Here is a 14961-nt window from a genome sequence, read left to right on the forward strand (position 1 = left end):
ACGTGGGAGAAAAAACAATAATGTCGTCAATGTAACAAAGACCCCGCAGAAGAGAGCCCATCATACGTTCAAATGTCGCAGGAGCATTGCATATTCCAAAGGGCATGACTTCGAACTTGTATAGGCAATCCTGTATGATGAAGGCCGTCTTCTCGCGTTCCATTTCATCAACTGAAATCTGCCAGTAGCCGGATCGAAGATCGATGAGCCAGAAGTAATTAGTTCCGAGCAAGGAGTCCAAGGCGTCATCGATGCGTGGTAGTGGGTATACGCCTTTGCGCGTGATTTCGTTCAACTGGCGATAATCAACGCAAAAACGCCAGGCACCATCTTTACTTTCTTTAACCATCAGCCAGCCGAAGGGCTGGCTGATGGTTTGATGGCTCCTTTACGGAGCATTTTGTCGACTTTGGATTGGATGAATTGACGTTCAGTGTGCGATACCCGATAGAGACGCCGACGAATATGATTCGTGTCTCTAGTGTTTGTACGGTAGTAAACGACAGATGTTTGGCTTAAAGGCCTGTCACCGAAATGAAAGATGTCTCTGTATGATTCAAGCAGGTGACGTATGTCCGTGGCCTGTGCACAGGGTAGGTCAGGTGCAATCAATTTAGCGAAGTCTTCCGTTACGGAATCAGAGTTGTGAGCTGCAATTGACGCTAATAAGTCACTCTTGGCATTCAGACTCTCAATGTCAAGTTCTTAACCACTGGAAACGATGGCGAAGAACATCCCGGCCGAAATCCGTTGAGGGCCCAGGCTGAAACTCAGAAGCGGTAGACCACATCGTTTTTAGTAACCGTGACCAAAGTATGCAGAACAGCAACGTTCCGGTTCAAAAGTACTTCGATCATGGAGCAAAGCACACATCCACCGTCAGGAACCTGCGCTGTGCGGTAAAATTGACGTAAGTAATTGTGCCGGGTGGCGGACGCACATCGTGGGGCGTTGTTCGGAGGGTCGGAGAGTTGAGGCAGTTCGAACTGAAGAACGCCGGTCGTGCACTCAATGTTAGCATAATGAGTGTATAAAAAGTCCAATCCAAGGATAACCTCGTGAGGGCAGTTGTCGATCACAGCAAAGAGAAGAGATGTCGGGTGGCCGGCTATAATTAAACGCGCAATACACATTCCAAGAACAACCAGCACGCCACCGTCGGCCACTCGAAGCACTCGGGCAGCTGCTGTGGTGAGGACCTTCTTTAGGCGTCTACGTAGGCTAGCACTCATCACAAAAATGTGGGCTCCAGTGTCGACCAGTGCTTCGACAGGTACGCCGTCTATTTTAACGTCTATCACACTTCTCCTTGTGGTCACAGACAGATCATTTGCTGCGGTAGTAGGCAATGCAGCACCATCTTCGAGGGCTGCATTTCTTCGTTTTACGAAAGGGTATGGCCAAACGCCACAGGGGACGAAAGGCGATGTGCCTGCGGCGAACGGGAAAATGGGCGACGTGTTTGCGGTGAACAAGACTTCTGTCCGCGTGGTGATGGTGAGCGCGTGTACCACGTGTTCCTGGCACAGATGTAGGTACTGTTAGAGTCGGCAGTGGGTGAAACATTCTGGGCTTTCCATCAAAATAGCACAGGTTGGTCGGCGTGCGAGGTGTTTAGAGCCACGAGTTGCGACAATATCGGGCGAAATGACCAATGCGGCGACAGGTGAAAAATATCGGCTGTTCGTTCTCAGTTCTCTACTCAGTCGGGTTGCAATAACCCTTAGAAAAGCGTCGGGGTGGAGCGAAATTAGTAGAAGGACTTTCGTTAGCTCTGGGACTGGCGACACCACAGACAGAATATAATCCAATGCTTTCAAGTTCCTGGCGAACGATGCCTTGTACGAGGGGAATCGAAAAAGTGGTAGCATCAGGGTTACCTGAACAGAAAACTGCGGGCGTCATCGCATCCAGTTCACGTTGAACGATTCACACCACGTCCTCTGATGGCGACGCATGCTGCTGTGCGGGTTGATTTTCTCACGTCGACGTTGCGGAAGTATTGGGAAGTCTGCTGAATGGTTGCAGGCGGCGTCGACTTATGACCTGCTCGAATTGTCGGCACTCTTTGACTATAGTATCAACTGTAGAGCAGCTTTCGCACATGAGCACATTAAAGGCGCCGTCAGCAGTTCCCTTCCCCCACATGCCGTACCTTCTCTGCTTCTGTCATGTCGTCATCGGCTTTACGACAAAGTGCCCGCTCGTCCTGGATATACGGAGCATAGAACTCCGTGGGGAATCGGGCCAGTTCCTGCTTTACGGCAATTTTACGGCCGGCTGGTTTGCCAAACAGCTCTGCTAACTTCTCTTTGCATTGGTCCCTGCTGCTCAGGTACTCTGCTCAGGTACATATTATTACGATTCGATGCTCGAAAAGGGTGTCGTTGATCATGCGCTAAAACCAGTCTTTCGCGCGCGGATATATGTCGTCATTTCGGTTGTGCTGACGTCCTGAAAGCGGAGAAGTAGAGATTCTCAACATTGCTATACTCGTGTTTTATGAAGCCCGACTAGGGATAACTGATCGGACGCTGTGGATGATGTAATGGCAAATCATTGCTCGAGCGCTGCCGTTTGCGTTGCGGTTATGCAAAGCTTCACTCATTAATTAATAGGCTGTTTTTAGCGTACCAAACAGCTTCATATATATGGGCTAGAAGGTTCATTGATAATGCGAGACAGAGCGTGAGAAAGTCTTGCAACCGCAGAAACACACCTTTGGGGCCTAACTTGCAATGAAAAATAAACGTAATTGCACAAGATCTCTTTGATAAAAAAATGGACATTTCTTTCCTTTTTCTCTGTGACGCAGAAATGTTTTTGTGAGTGGTTCAACCAGCCTTTAGCCTCTGCACTGTGTGGCTGCAATTCAGATGGCTTGTGCAGTGTAGTGCAACGAAATAAAGCAAAGCCTTCTTGGCACCCTAATAATTGAATGTTTTGCACATGCTGACATAAACAGGTTACGTATGAGTGACTGCCAAATAACGTAGCTTAATCCAATTTTTCTGAATATAACATAGCTTGCCTCTTTGCAGAATGTTTATTTTTGAAGGATGCTGACTGATGGCGAGTACCATCCCATATAAAATTCACACAATGCTAGGCAGCACCCTAGAATGGCACAACGCAGAAATGTGGGCCCGACGCAATCTGTACTCGAGCGAAGCGAGACGGTGGGCCGAACTGTTCGAGGAATGAGCATCCGAACACTGGTCGGGCCTATTCAGTACCCACCGATCGACCAGCACGGCATTCTCGAAAATAAAAGAGAGACAAGTGTACAGCCGCCCACAACCCCACCTTACGAGAGAACCGAGACGGCAGGGGAGAAAAAAGCGTTTTCGCTATTTTGTGTCACAACATCAGAAACAGCTATGCATTGCTACTAGTGTACAGTTATTAGACATCCAGCGAATTGCTCCTGCTGTGACCAGAGATAGCACATGCACTCGTCTATAGTTGAGGCGCACGTACTGTTTTTCGTGACAGTGGCCCCTTTCCATTTTTCATATTCTTCATTGCAGAACAAGATTGTCTAGCCGCGTAGCCTAGTCACGTAAAGCGGTGCTAATGCAACACATGCTACACCTTTGGCTCCCGCGTCCTCCAGAAAGCACCACTCGATTGAAAGTGACCTGAGCTAGGCCTACACTACCTAAGCACCAGTCCCTTAGACTTCAATACGAATTCGGCTAGATCCCTGGCGGATCATGACATTCATGGTGTAGTTGCCCTGCATGGCGCGCGTTTTGAGCCATTGTTTTTCGCGTTGGGACTGCGGCAGTTTATTGGGAGTGTTATGGCGGTGTCCGTACAATCAGGCGGTTTGCTCGGAATCCTGGAGTTTCCCGGAGAAGTGTAAGTTTGCAGGATTAGTCGTTGCACTGTATTCCACACTTGACAGGCCTATGTCGTACGTTGTCATTTATATCTTCTGTGCAACTGTTCGTTGTGCGACAGAGCTTTCATGTGGACCTCATTACATAAATGAAGAGCTGTGACGAGAGTTATCGGGATGAGACTACATTCTGCATAATCTTAAGGCGTGTTCTCTTTTACTAATGAGTTTTGAATAGCTCTACCTTTTGGCGCTAAAATATAATACCATATTGGCAAGACATTCAGTTTTTTGTATTGCTGATTGTGCAGTTCACAGACATTTCTCACGCTTTCTGTTCTCATGCAACACTCAGACAATTTTTCAGGCATCATTAAAACTTCTTTCTGGGTGAGTTGGTGCATACTTGACATGAAAACTATTTACAGCGCAAACACATGCAACCACAAAGTATAAGGGACGTTCGTTCATCGATGCGCATCGTCATTTAAAAAAAATAAAATCAGCGCTTGTGTCCTGTCCCTTATACTTTGTGGTTGCATGTGTTTGCGCTGGAAACAGTTTTCAGGCATCATTTGTTACAGTAAGGAAGATAAAATCCAAGGGAATAATTCCAAATAAGTAATATCAAGAGATTAGTGAATTTCGAGGTGTAATTACAGCCGCCATAGGTAAGACAAAAAGAAGGAATGAATATCACAGTTAGAAGCCATAGTTCAGCAATTGGCATAGCGCTGTCTCATAACAATGTTGATGAGACGAACCCGATGAGTTGCTGTACACTTGCTGAATGTCATGTTTACCTGAGTGAGGACATGCGGCTGTATGGCTCCACCCATTGTTCCTAAGGTGCAGAGCCAGTTCTGAGTGCGAACATCGCTCACCATGACAGGCATGAGCGAGTGGTATGGCTTCTTGCAAGGACCCAAGCAGTTTGGATGTCCACGAATAAGGTTGAAGCCGTTGGCCCTAGTCTGAAATTCAGAAATAAACATAGAACTTGTTTGGTGAGTTGCCAAATTCGTGCTTGACTGAAGCTCGAGGCACTCGTGTAACCATATAGATCAAGAAATATTGCTACAAACGGGATTACTCATTTGAGTGGCACATAAACTATGGAATTGAGTGCATATAAGCTTTTCTTTCTTTTTTCTGTTGCTCATTTGATAACATGAAAATAGTACTATGTGGCTTGTTCAGAACTATTCATCTCCGTTATTTTTCTCACTTTGTGGTCTTTTTTAAACCAGCACCGTCGGCATTGCAGCGTGGCAACTATCTATGAAATTCCGTATACCTGCGCCAAAGGCTATCTATGCTACAGCGACCGCTGTTTTAACGACCGCTTAAGGGAGCATGCGTTATAACTTAAGAATGGTCTTGGTTCACACTTGCCTTTCCGCTGTGCCCAAAGCGGCTGCGCACCCCTAAGGAGGGACATGCACGTGTTAGGAAGATGCCGGGAGGCATTCGCCTTAGAGGTGGTCGAAGCCTATGGCATTAAAGGGAAGCTGAAAGGTTTTCCAGAAAAATGAGTGAACATCTGTACATAATGGTTTTAAACCCTCCGAATTCGAATATCGTATCGAAATTGAGCGAAAGAAAGTGCAAATATATTTTATTTCGACGAAAAGTGCAGCAGCGGACACGCCCCGCTCGCGCGTCTCGTTTTCGCCTGTGATTGGTCGGGAACCTCGTGACGTCAACTCTAGTAACCGACCGCTGCCGCTACACATGAGGCGCGGTGCCAGGTTGTTTGGTGCTGTTTTTCTGAGACGGTAATAGAAAATTTAGAGAGACTGCGTTTTTCTGAGGAGTTCGGCGTTACTCCCTACATGTACGAGCCGATTGCGAAGAGCCGGCCTATCGAAGAAGTAAACGATGCTGGTGCGAGCAGTTCTTTTGACGCGAACGAAAGCACAGTCTTGGGATCTTCTCGTGTTTCAAATGCTCTTTGGTGAGTATGTTGTTTGCAAAGCGATCTAGTGATCTCGCCGATCTTTCGCCGATCTAGTGAGCTCGTTTCCGGTCAAACAAATGTAGTGTTGTGTTCCTGCATGCCTCCTCGTGGAACGTAAGCGGGGATGCGATCGTCGGCATTTGTGCGCTGTTCAAGGCTGTCGGCAATCTACAAAGACGGTTTAAACGCGTGAAAAGCTTCCCGGTTCATGCAGTACGTGTAGTGACCTTCATCTGTTGACTACCACGTTGACTACCACTCACGTTAATTACTACTCACGTTGACTACCACGCACGTTCACTAGCACTCTACATACGCGCAGACGCACCAACGACGGAATGCAGGGTCGATAGACGCAGATTACGATGGCGCGCATGCAGAAACAAGCGCGGTCAGGCATGGTCGCGGACGCTGCGAAGCAACGAAACACTAGTGTTGACGTCACAACACCGCGGTTTCCGGTCTCCGCTCGCATCGTCAGCGTCAGCAGCAGCGCGCGGCATTCGACAGGGGGCGGACCTACAGCGCAATTTCAACCGACGATTACGTCGCTCCTAATTTAAAAAAAACCCCAAATTTTACATACATAGTTTATAAGGTTCCCGCGTCCGTATATGAGCGTCTTATTGAATTCGACAGACTCTTCAGCTTCCCTTTAAGAAGAAATGTTATGGCTTCATGAGCATTCCAACCATTTCTGCTTGCAACAAGGAATGCGAATCTTTTATATACTCTATTCAGATAGCTTGACTGCACGTGCGGCGCCTTCGTTGTGCGCGCATCTTTGGCGACCATGCAGAATGAGGTGGTGTGCTTCAAATAAAAGAAGTTAAAAGCCTGGCTCTCTTTCTGTCGTCTCCTTCTTCTTCCATAGGTCATGTTATATAGCGTCATAATACCATTATCAGCCTCGCAACTTGCCCAACATAATATGGAGCAATATTTATTCTTGGTATTATGTAAATGCCAATGGCTTTAAAAGAGCTTGTTACATATTTTATAAAACTTCCAGATAACAGTACATTTCATCATGACTATTTTTCTTGCCTAATTAGGAAGTCAGATGTAACCTAGGCCTAGAACCATACCCTAACCGGTATTTTTACTGCAATAGAACCAAGGCTAGAATTCCCATTTTCGGAACACACCTGAACCCCAACGAAACCCGATTGGAAAGAAATAAAAACGTTTGTCAGTATGCAAAAATGCCGTTCAAGCATTTTGGTTGTGCACTAAGTGGAGCAGTCAGTTAGGCAAAACAAAACGCTGATTTCCCTGCACAGTTGGCTTGGCCCCTCACCAGTAGCCGATTATTATAATCAAAACAGAAAAGGGGCAACGCAAAACTACAAGCACGTAGGCTGAGATACTTTCTATTTCAAACTCAAGCGATCTTATCCGTCCTATACCGTGTAAACAATTTTGGAGGGCCGTCGAAGGACTACCAATTGCGTTGCGCCTTTGTGTTTCAGTCTCTCTGGCCACTCTAACGCCAGCAGCAGCAGTACCTCGAGGGCAGCGGCTATTAAATACTTAAAGCATGTGCACAAAGACCACGTGTACTCCCTGCTACTTTACAACGGAATCACTTCAATTGTGCCTGTCTGGAAAGAGTTCCCTCATGAAAAAAATGAAACAAGTTTGCGTGATGTGGAATTGCAAGATAGTATACGTTGTTTCATTAATGTCTTAGAAATATGATGCACTTCAGCTGTCCAGAATGTCGAAGTCTTGTGCAAGCGTACCGTAGCCTAGCGGTAATGAACAGTCCTATCTCCGTTACTGCAGTCATCTGAGCGGCACTTCTTTCCTGTGAAACTCTCCTTCTACATAATAAATATATTGCAAATGATACCAATGAAGTGCCTAACAACTTGAGGTTCTGCGCACTAATCATATGCTATTGCAAATGAGCACACGTTAGAAGTAAGAACAAGATAAAAAAAAGGCCGCCGACTAACATTTACCGACAGAAACATTTACACAACGTTGTACCGGAGACCAAAGCAGTGGTAACGGATAAAAATCATGTATATGGAGGCTGTCCATGCCTAATTAAGATTGCTGCATCCGTATATTTACAATATTAGGTAAATGGCTTAAAATGTTGCATCTATAAATTCGTAGCGCCCTATACTGACCCATGTATGTTATTGTGCATACGTTTTGCCTCACAATACAGCATTTTGTTCTTGTCGCAACTTATGGACGTCCCCAGCGAGCTCTTGCAGTCGCCGTAACAATCGACGTTGCCGTGATGTTCTGCATCAAGTGCAAGTGCGATAAGATAGCACGAGCTAGTTGTTGAAGCTCACCTAATCAAGCGAGGAAAGAGCGTGACGACAGGCGAATTTACTAAAACGTGATCAAGCTCTTTTTATTAAGGCGTGCGGAGGAGGCTGGCCGTGGCTGTGCAAGGTTTGGCTGAGGGCACACGCACCATTTTAGAATAAGATGCTGTGGCAGTTCTGCTGCGACACAAATTGTATATAAATTATTGCAAGATTCTAAGGGTTCTAAGATCTGAAGGAGCTGTTTTTGCCCATTCAAACAGCATTAATCCTGGCATATGTATTGTATTGTATTATACATTGACATATTTTTGTATACTACTTTTCAGGGGGCTAAAGAGAGGAAGCCCGCACCCGCTGTTCTGCTTCGGCGACTGAAAGGACGACTTCACTTTCCTTTAACTGATGACGAAGGTCGCTCTACAGACCGAACCTATCAGGCAATTAAATAATCATCACGATGTCGTGAAAACATTTTTATGCATTTCGAGTTGTTTTTTGATGAAACCTACTGCGCGCACACACACATGTATATATATATATATATTGTAGCCAAGAGAGACGCTAGTGGGTTCAGTGCTACTGGCTCTAAACGGTAGTGGGTCGAGCGCTCCTGCTCAGCAACGGCTCTCGAGCTTGAAAGCTGTGACTGCCGTGCCCGTCGACGTTGCGCTGCTCTGAGCTCTGCCTAATAACCACCTTTAGAATTGGTGGAGGTGCGGGGTTCCCTCAGACGATCATCCTGGAACTCCGGTCTCGTACCCTACCATCTACGATGCCCCAAAACGCCTCCCAGCAAACGCCTCCTCCTGCCCCCACTGCGTGTCCCGGGGTGCCTCGTCATCGCGGCCCTCCTATCTACACTGGAGCGGACGACACTGAGGTGGACGAATGGCTCACGGCGTACGACAGGGTAGGCGACCACAACAAGTGAGACGAAGCGGCCAAACTGAGCCATGTTCTGTTCTACCTCGCTGGGGCTGCCAGCCTGTGGTACAACAACCATCAAGCAGAGTTCCAGACATGGTCGGAATTTAAGACTTCCCTCGCCGATGTATTTGGTCGCCCTGCTGATCGCAAGCTGCGTGCCGAGCAACGCTTGCGAGAACGAGCTCAACAGCCAGGCGGAACGTTCACCAGCTTTATCGAAGATGTCCTGGACCTATGCAGGAAAGTCGATTCGACCATGGCGGAGTCTGATCGAATCCGAAACATGCTGAAGGGCACAGAACACGACGCCTTTAACATGTTGCTGGCCAAACGTCCACGCTCTGTGGCTGAAATTGTAACACTGTGTCAGAGCTATGAAGAACTCCGCAGGCAGCCGTCACTGACCCGTCGATCTCTACCGCGTGACGAACACCTCGCTGGTTTGGCTGCCATGTCCAACCAGGCAGCGTTCATCGCAGAAATGAAGGCGTTCGTCCACGAGGAAGTTGCCCGGCAACTCTCGTTGATGGATTTTGCACAGCCGCAGTCGGTACGCGCGCCTACGCCGAGTTCTGCGCCTCCGCTTCGCCGTGTCATAGCGCAAGAACTGCACGAGGATTTGCCTGAGCACCACCAGCGCGTTCCTGCGGCTGCGCCTCACAGCTACGCCGAAGTCATGGCCAGGCCCCAACAAGTCCCGACAGCTGTGCCACTCAGCTACGCGGAAGTCGTCACCCAGCCTCAACAACTCACTCAACGGGGACCTCTCACGTACGCTCAAATGCTCGCTATTCCCCGACAACAGCCTGCTATGCAATCAATTCACCAGCCGCCACGTCCAACGCGTCGTTCCACATGGATGGGACCTGCCGCAACGACTCGGTGGCGTACAGCGGACAATCGACCGATATGTTTTGCATGCGGCTACGCAGGCCACGCCGCACGCTACTGTAATCGCGTGCAGTCGCCTAGCACTACACCATATGGGCCAAGTTCTATGGCGGGTACTCCGCGCCCTTATTACGACGACGAACCACGGGCTGCGTCACCACCATTCCGCCGGTCAGCCAACATCCGCCGCTCAACTTCTCCACGCCGACGCTCCCCATCACCGATGCGGCCTCGGCCCGAAACTTGGGATGAGGAAAACTAATTGTCGCAGTCCATGAGGCAAGGGCTGTGACCCCATCGAAACGCGGAAGTCCTCCACGTAGCCCCACCAATGCGATAGACGTGTTAGTTGACGGTGTGCGCACATACGCCCTCGTGGATACCAAAGCCGCTGTATCAGTTATGGACGCAAAGCTTTGTCGCTTCCTTCGAAAGGTTACGACGCCCATTGCTGGACTCGCCCTCCGAACAGCAGGCGCACAGCGTATTCACCCGATTGCGGCGTGCACCGCTCGTGTTCTCATCGACGCCGTTGTATACGCCGTCGAAATTATTGTGATTTCCTCGTGCTCCTACGAAGTTATCCTGGGATGGGACTTTCTTGCCCGCCACGATGCCGTCATCCATTGCGCCCGGGCCGAACTAGAACTGTCGCCGATCTCGGATATGACGCTTGCCGATAATGCTTTTATTGCGAACAAACTACTCGTCAGGCACGACACAACGTTCCTGCCAACTCGTCAGTGATTGTATCAATGCAGTGCAGCAGCCTCTCTGACGCCATCGCACTACTTTCTCCGCCGGGCCACTTTTATACTCGAAAAGGTCTGCTGCTGCCTTTTGCGACTGTGAACGTCAAACAGGGCTCCACAGCTATTTTTGTCTGTAACCCCTTCCCATACCCTGTGACGCTGCTTCAAGGCGAATGTCTTGGCCACGTGGAAGTGATCGACGCCGTACAAATTACGGATGTTCCCGAAGACACGTCCTGCGCCAGTTGCAACATGCTCGGTTCTCTCTCTACGTCGGACCCTTTGCCCACAGGTGTGTTCGATTCATCCATTGCCGATGGCCTCACCCCACCTCAGCGTTCGCAGCTTCTGCGCATCTTAGAAGAATTTCGTTCTTCTTTTGATGTCGCGCAACCTGCCCTTGGCCGGGCGTCTGCTGTCACGCAACATATTGACACTGGCTCCCAACCGCCATTGCCGCAACGACCATATCGCGTCTCTGCCACAGAACGTCGTGTGATTAATGAGCAAGTGGACGATATGCTTCGCCGCGAAGTGATCCGACCCTCGAACAGTCCATGGGCATCACTTGTCCTCCTTGTTACGAAAAAAGACGGCTCGGTACGGTTCTGTGGGGACTATCGGCGCCTGAACAAGATCACTCGCAAAGATGTATACCCGCTGCCGCGAATCGATGACGCCATCGATAGCCTGCATGGAGCAGAATTCTTTTCATCTTTAGATTTACGCTCCGGCTAATGGCAAGTACCCACGGCTGACGTCGATAGGCCGAAGACAGCCTTTGAACGCATGATGGACACAGTTCTCCGCAGTTTGAAGTGGCACACGTGCTTATGTTATCTCGACGACGTTCTTGTTTTTGCCTCTGACTTCACCACGCACCTTCAACGCCTACGGCGTGTTTTGACGTGCTTAGCAAACGCTGGCCTCCAACTGAACCTAAAGAAATGCCGACTTGGATCGCGGCAGCTCACGATACTAGGTTACGTCGTCTCGAAGGATGGAATCCGCCCCGATCCAGACAAACTTCGTGCCTTAGCTGAATTTCCTAAACCGACGTCCGTCAAAGAACTGCGCAGTTTTGTAGGTTTGTGTTCCTACTTCAGGCGCTTCATTCGCAATTTCGCCGCCGTCATATCGCCCCTGACGAAGCTCCTTGGCAGCAACGGACCTCTCCATTCGTGGTCGTCCGAGCGCGACGAGGCGTTCACTAAGCTCCGTCGTTTGCTGACGTCTCCTCCCATTTTTGCGCCACTACGACCCACAGGCACCTATTGAGGTACACACAGATGCCAGCGGTGTTGGCCTCGGCGCTGTCCTAGCGCAGCGCAAAGAAGGGTTTCCTGAATATGTTGTGGCATATGCAAGCCGTATGCTTACTAGAGCCGAGACCAATTACACCGTCACGGAAAAAGAATGGCCGGCGATCATCTGGGCGCTTACCAAGTTCCGGCCCTATTTGTATGGTCTACAATTTGATGTCGTCACGGACCACCATGCACTATGCTGGCTGTCGTCATAGAAGGATCCCTCAGGCCGTCTCGCCCGCTGGGCGCTTCGCTTACAGGATTACGATATCCGCGTACTGTACCACAACGAACGCTAGCACGCTGACGCTGACGCCCTCTCACGTTCTTCCTTGCCAGTCGACAATCCCTGCTGCGCAATATCCCAGCTTGACGTTTCTTCCGCCGACATTGTGACCATCGCTTCTGAGCAGCGCAAGGACCCTTCGATTGCCTCCATCATAGATTGCCTTGCTGATCCGTCATCGCGGCCAACCACTCGTGCATTGTGCCGTCAAGCTCGCCATTTCGCTATTTGAGACGACCTGCTTCACCGACGCAATTACACATCTGACGGCCGCCAGTGGTTATTAGTTGTACCTCGAAGCCTGCGTTCTGAAATCTGGGCATCGTTCCACTCTGATCCATAGTGTGCTCACTCGGGACTTTTCAAAACCTACCAGCGCCTCCGACGACGCTACTACTGGCGGGGAATGTACAACTACATTCAAAAGTTCGTTCGCTCATGCCCCGACTGCCACCGCCTAAAATCTTCACCCCACCACTTTCCAGCTGGTCTGCAGTCTCGACACTGCCCTACCCGGCCATTCGGGGGCGTTGGCATCGATTTGTATGGGCCACATCCCCTGACGTCGTCTGGTAACCGCTGGGCCATTGTGGCAGTAGATCACCTTACACGATACGCTGAAACCGCCGCTCTCCCAGCAGCTACAGTGCGATGTTGCATCATTCCTGCTTCACCGATTCATCCTGTGGCATGGTCCACCTCAAGAACTGCTCAGCGATCGCGGAGGCGTCTTCCTGTCGGAAGTAGTTGAAGCGATTCTCAAAGAGTGCCACGTTGTTCATCGTACGACTACGGCGTACCACCCTGAATCGAATGGCCTCACAGAACGCTTGAACAGTGCGCTCAGCGACATGCTTTCAATGTACGTTGCCTCCGACCACACGAACTGGGACGCCGTTCTGCCATTCGTCACCTACGCGTATAATACCACTACGCAGAGCACCACTGGATGTTCACCCTGTTTCTTGCGGTATGGTCGGCACCCTTCGCACACCATTGACAACATTCTTCCGTACCGGCCGGATGCATCCGAGTGCGTGCCAATTTCTACCACGGTGAGACATGCAGAAGAGTGCCGCGACCTCGCACGGGCCTTTACTTCCGCTGATCAAGAGCGCCAGAAGAGCACTCGCGGTGACGCCACTGCCACGGTCACCTTCGATCCGGCAGCGCTCGTGTGGCTCTCAGTTTCTTTAACTGCCCCTGGCCTCTCATGAAAACTGGTCCCTAAGTATGAAGGCCCTTATCGCGTTCTCGAACGCGCATCTCCTGTGAACTATGTCATAGAACCAGTTGAGCCATCTTCAGACATGCGCCGCCGTGGACGAGACATTGTCCATGTCGACCGTTTAAAGCCTTACTACGACCCGCTCATCATGACGAGCTGTTAGGTCGCCGGACGGCTCCCTTCTCGCTCCCGGGGGGTGATTGTATCGAAGAGAGACGCTAGTGGGTTCAGCGGTACTGGCTCTAAACGGTAGCGGGTCGAGCGCTCCTGCTCAGCAACGGCTCTCGTGCTTGAAAGCTGTGACTGCCCTGCCCGTCGACGTTGCGCTGCTCCGAGCTCTGCCTAATAAACACCTTTAGAATATATATATATATATATATATATATATATATATATATATATATATATATATATATATATATATATATATATATATATATATACATACATACATACATATATATTGCAGCGGAAAAGCTGACCTCTATAGTGGCTTATCGTCTCCACCACTACTAGTGGGTCAAGCTCTCGGGGAACGCCGCTTGTGCTAAGAGTCCGTGCGCTGCGGGGACAGTGCGCACAACGGTAGGTGGCTATCACTCACAAGTGATGGAGGTTGCTACAGCCTACACAGTCAACCCTGGAACTTTGGTGATTGAGTGTGGGGTACGTGCGCTCAACCATGCTTGAAGACGCATCCCAGCAAGCGTCTCCTGAGTCGGTCCTGTGCTCGGGTGTGCCTCGCCACAGGGACACTGCCACATTTAACGGCGCAGATGACACAGAAGTGCAGTACAGGCTGACGACATAGGAGAGGGTAAGCGCTACAGCAAATGGAATGGAAATGGAACAGCCGCGTAACATAAAGGAGCAGCTTTGCGCCGATCATTTCTTGCATGCGTAATGATGCGAAGAAGAATTAAAATTTGGAGTCGGATATTTCGGAGCACAGACAAGGTAGAAGAACTTTTCCAGCTGATACTCTGTAGAAACACGACTGCCACTATCCTTTGAATACAAAAATACTCGCTTACTGCTGTCAACAAAAAGTTCATTATTAAATTGTAATAATTGGGCAGTTGACGCCGATAATTATTATCTCACTTTGCGTCCCCCTGGACACACGACTTATTTGCACACGTGGTCTTCGCATGCATCCCAGTGCCTAATTTTAAGAAAGCCACAAGGATAAATTCCGAACACCGTGAATACAGGGTGTCCCACCTAATTTTTGGCCAGAGTTTCAAAATACGCCGATGCAGTCTAAAATAGCACGACTAAATGCACATTTGCTGACCCTTGTATGTAGTAATTCATATTATTTTTGAATATGCCTAATTTCATAATTATTCAAGATTAATTAACCAACTTCTGAAGCAAAAAAGGCAAAGAATTCCGATTAGGAAGTTGCAGCCATGGTTTAAAACGTCCTATTAAAGAGTTTCCACCTTGTTATCTACTCAGTATTAGTT

The 14961-nt window shown here is 49.1% G+C and overlaps 1 protein-coding gene across 1 annotated transcript in view; it reads right to left on the reverse strand.

Annotated features, from left to right (window-relative positions):
* Positions 1–14961, reverse strand: part of LOC142591262 (glutathione hydrolase-like YwrD proenzyme) — a 116973-nt gene that overhangs the window by 17632 nt on the left and 84380 nt on the right. Inside the window, exon 8 of the mRNA XM_075703600.1 lies at positions 4648–4818. Within this exon, the coding sequence (XP_075559715.1) occupies positions 4648–4818 (171 nt within the window). The remainder of the gene's footprint in view (positions 1–4647; positions 4819–14961) is intronic.

This window comes from Dermacentor variabilis, chromosome 8 (assembly GCF_050947875.1).
Source record: "Dermacentor variabilis isolate Ectoservices chromosome 8, ASM5094787v1, whole genome shotgun sequence".
Lineage (NCBI taxonomy): Eukaryota > Metazoa > Arthropoda > Arachnida > Ixodida > Ixodidae > Dermacentor > Dermacentor variabilis.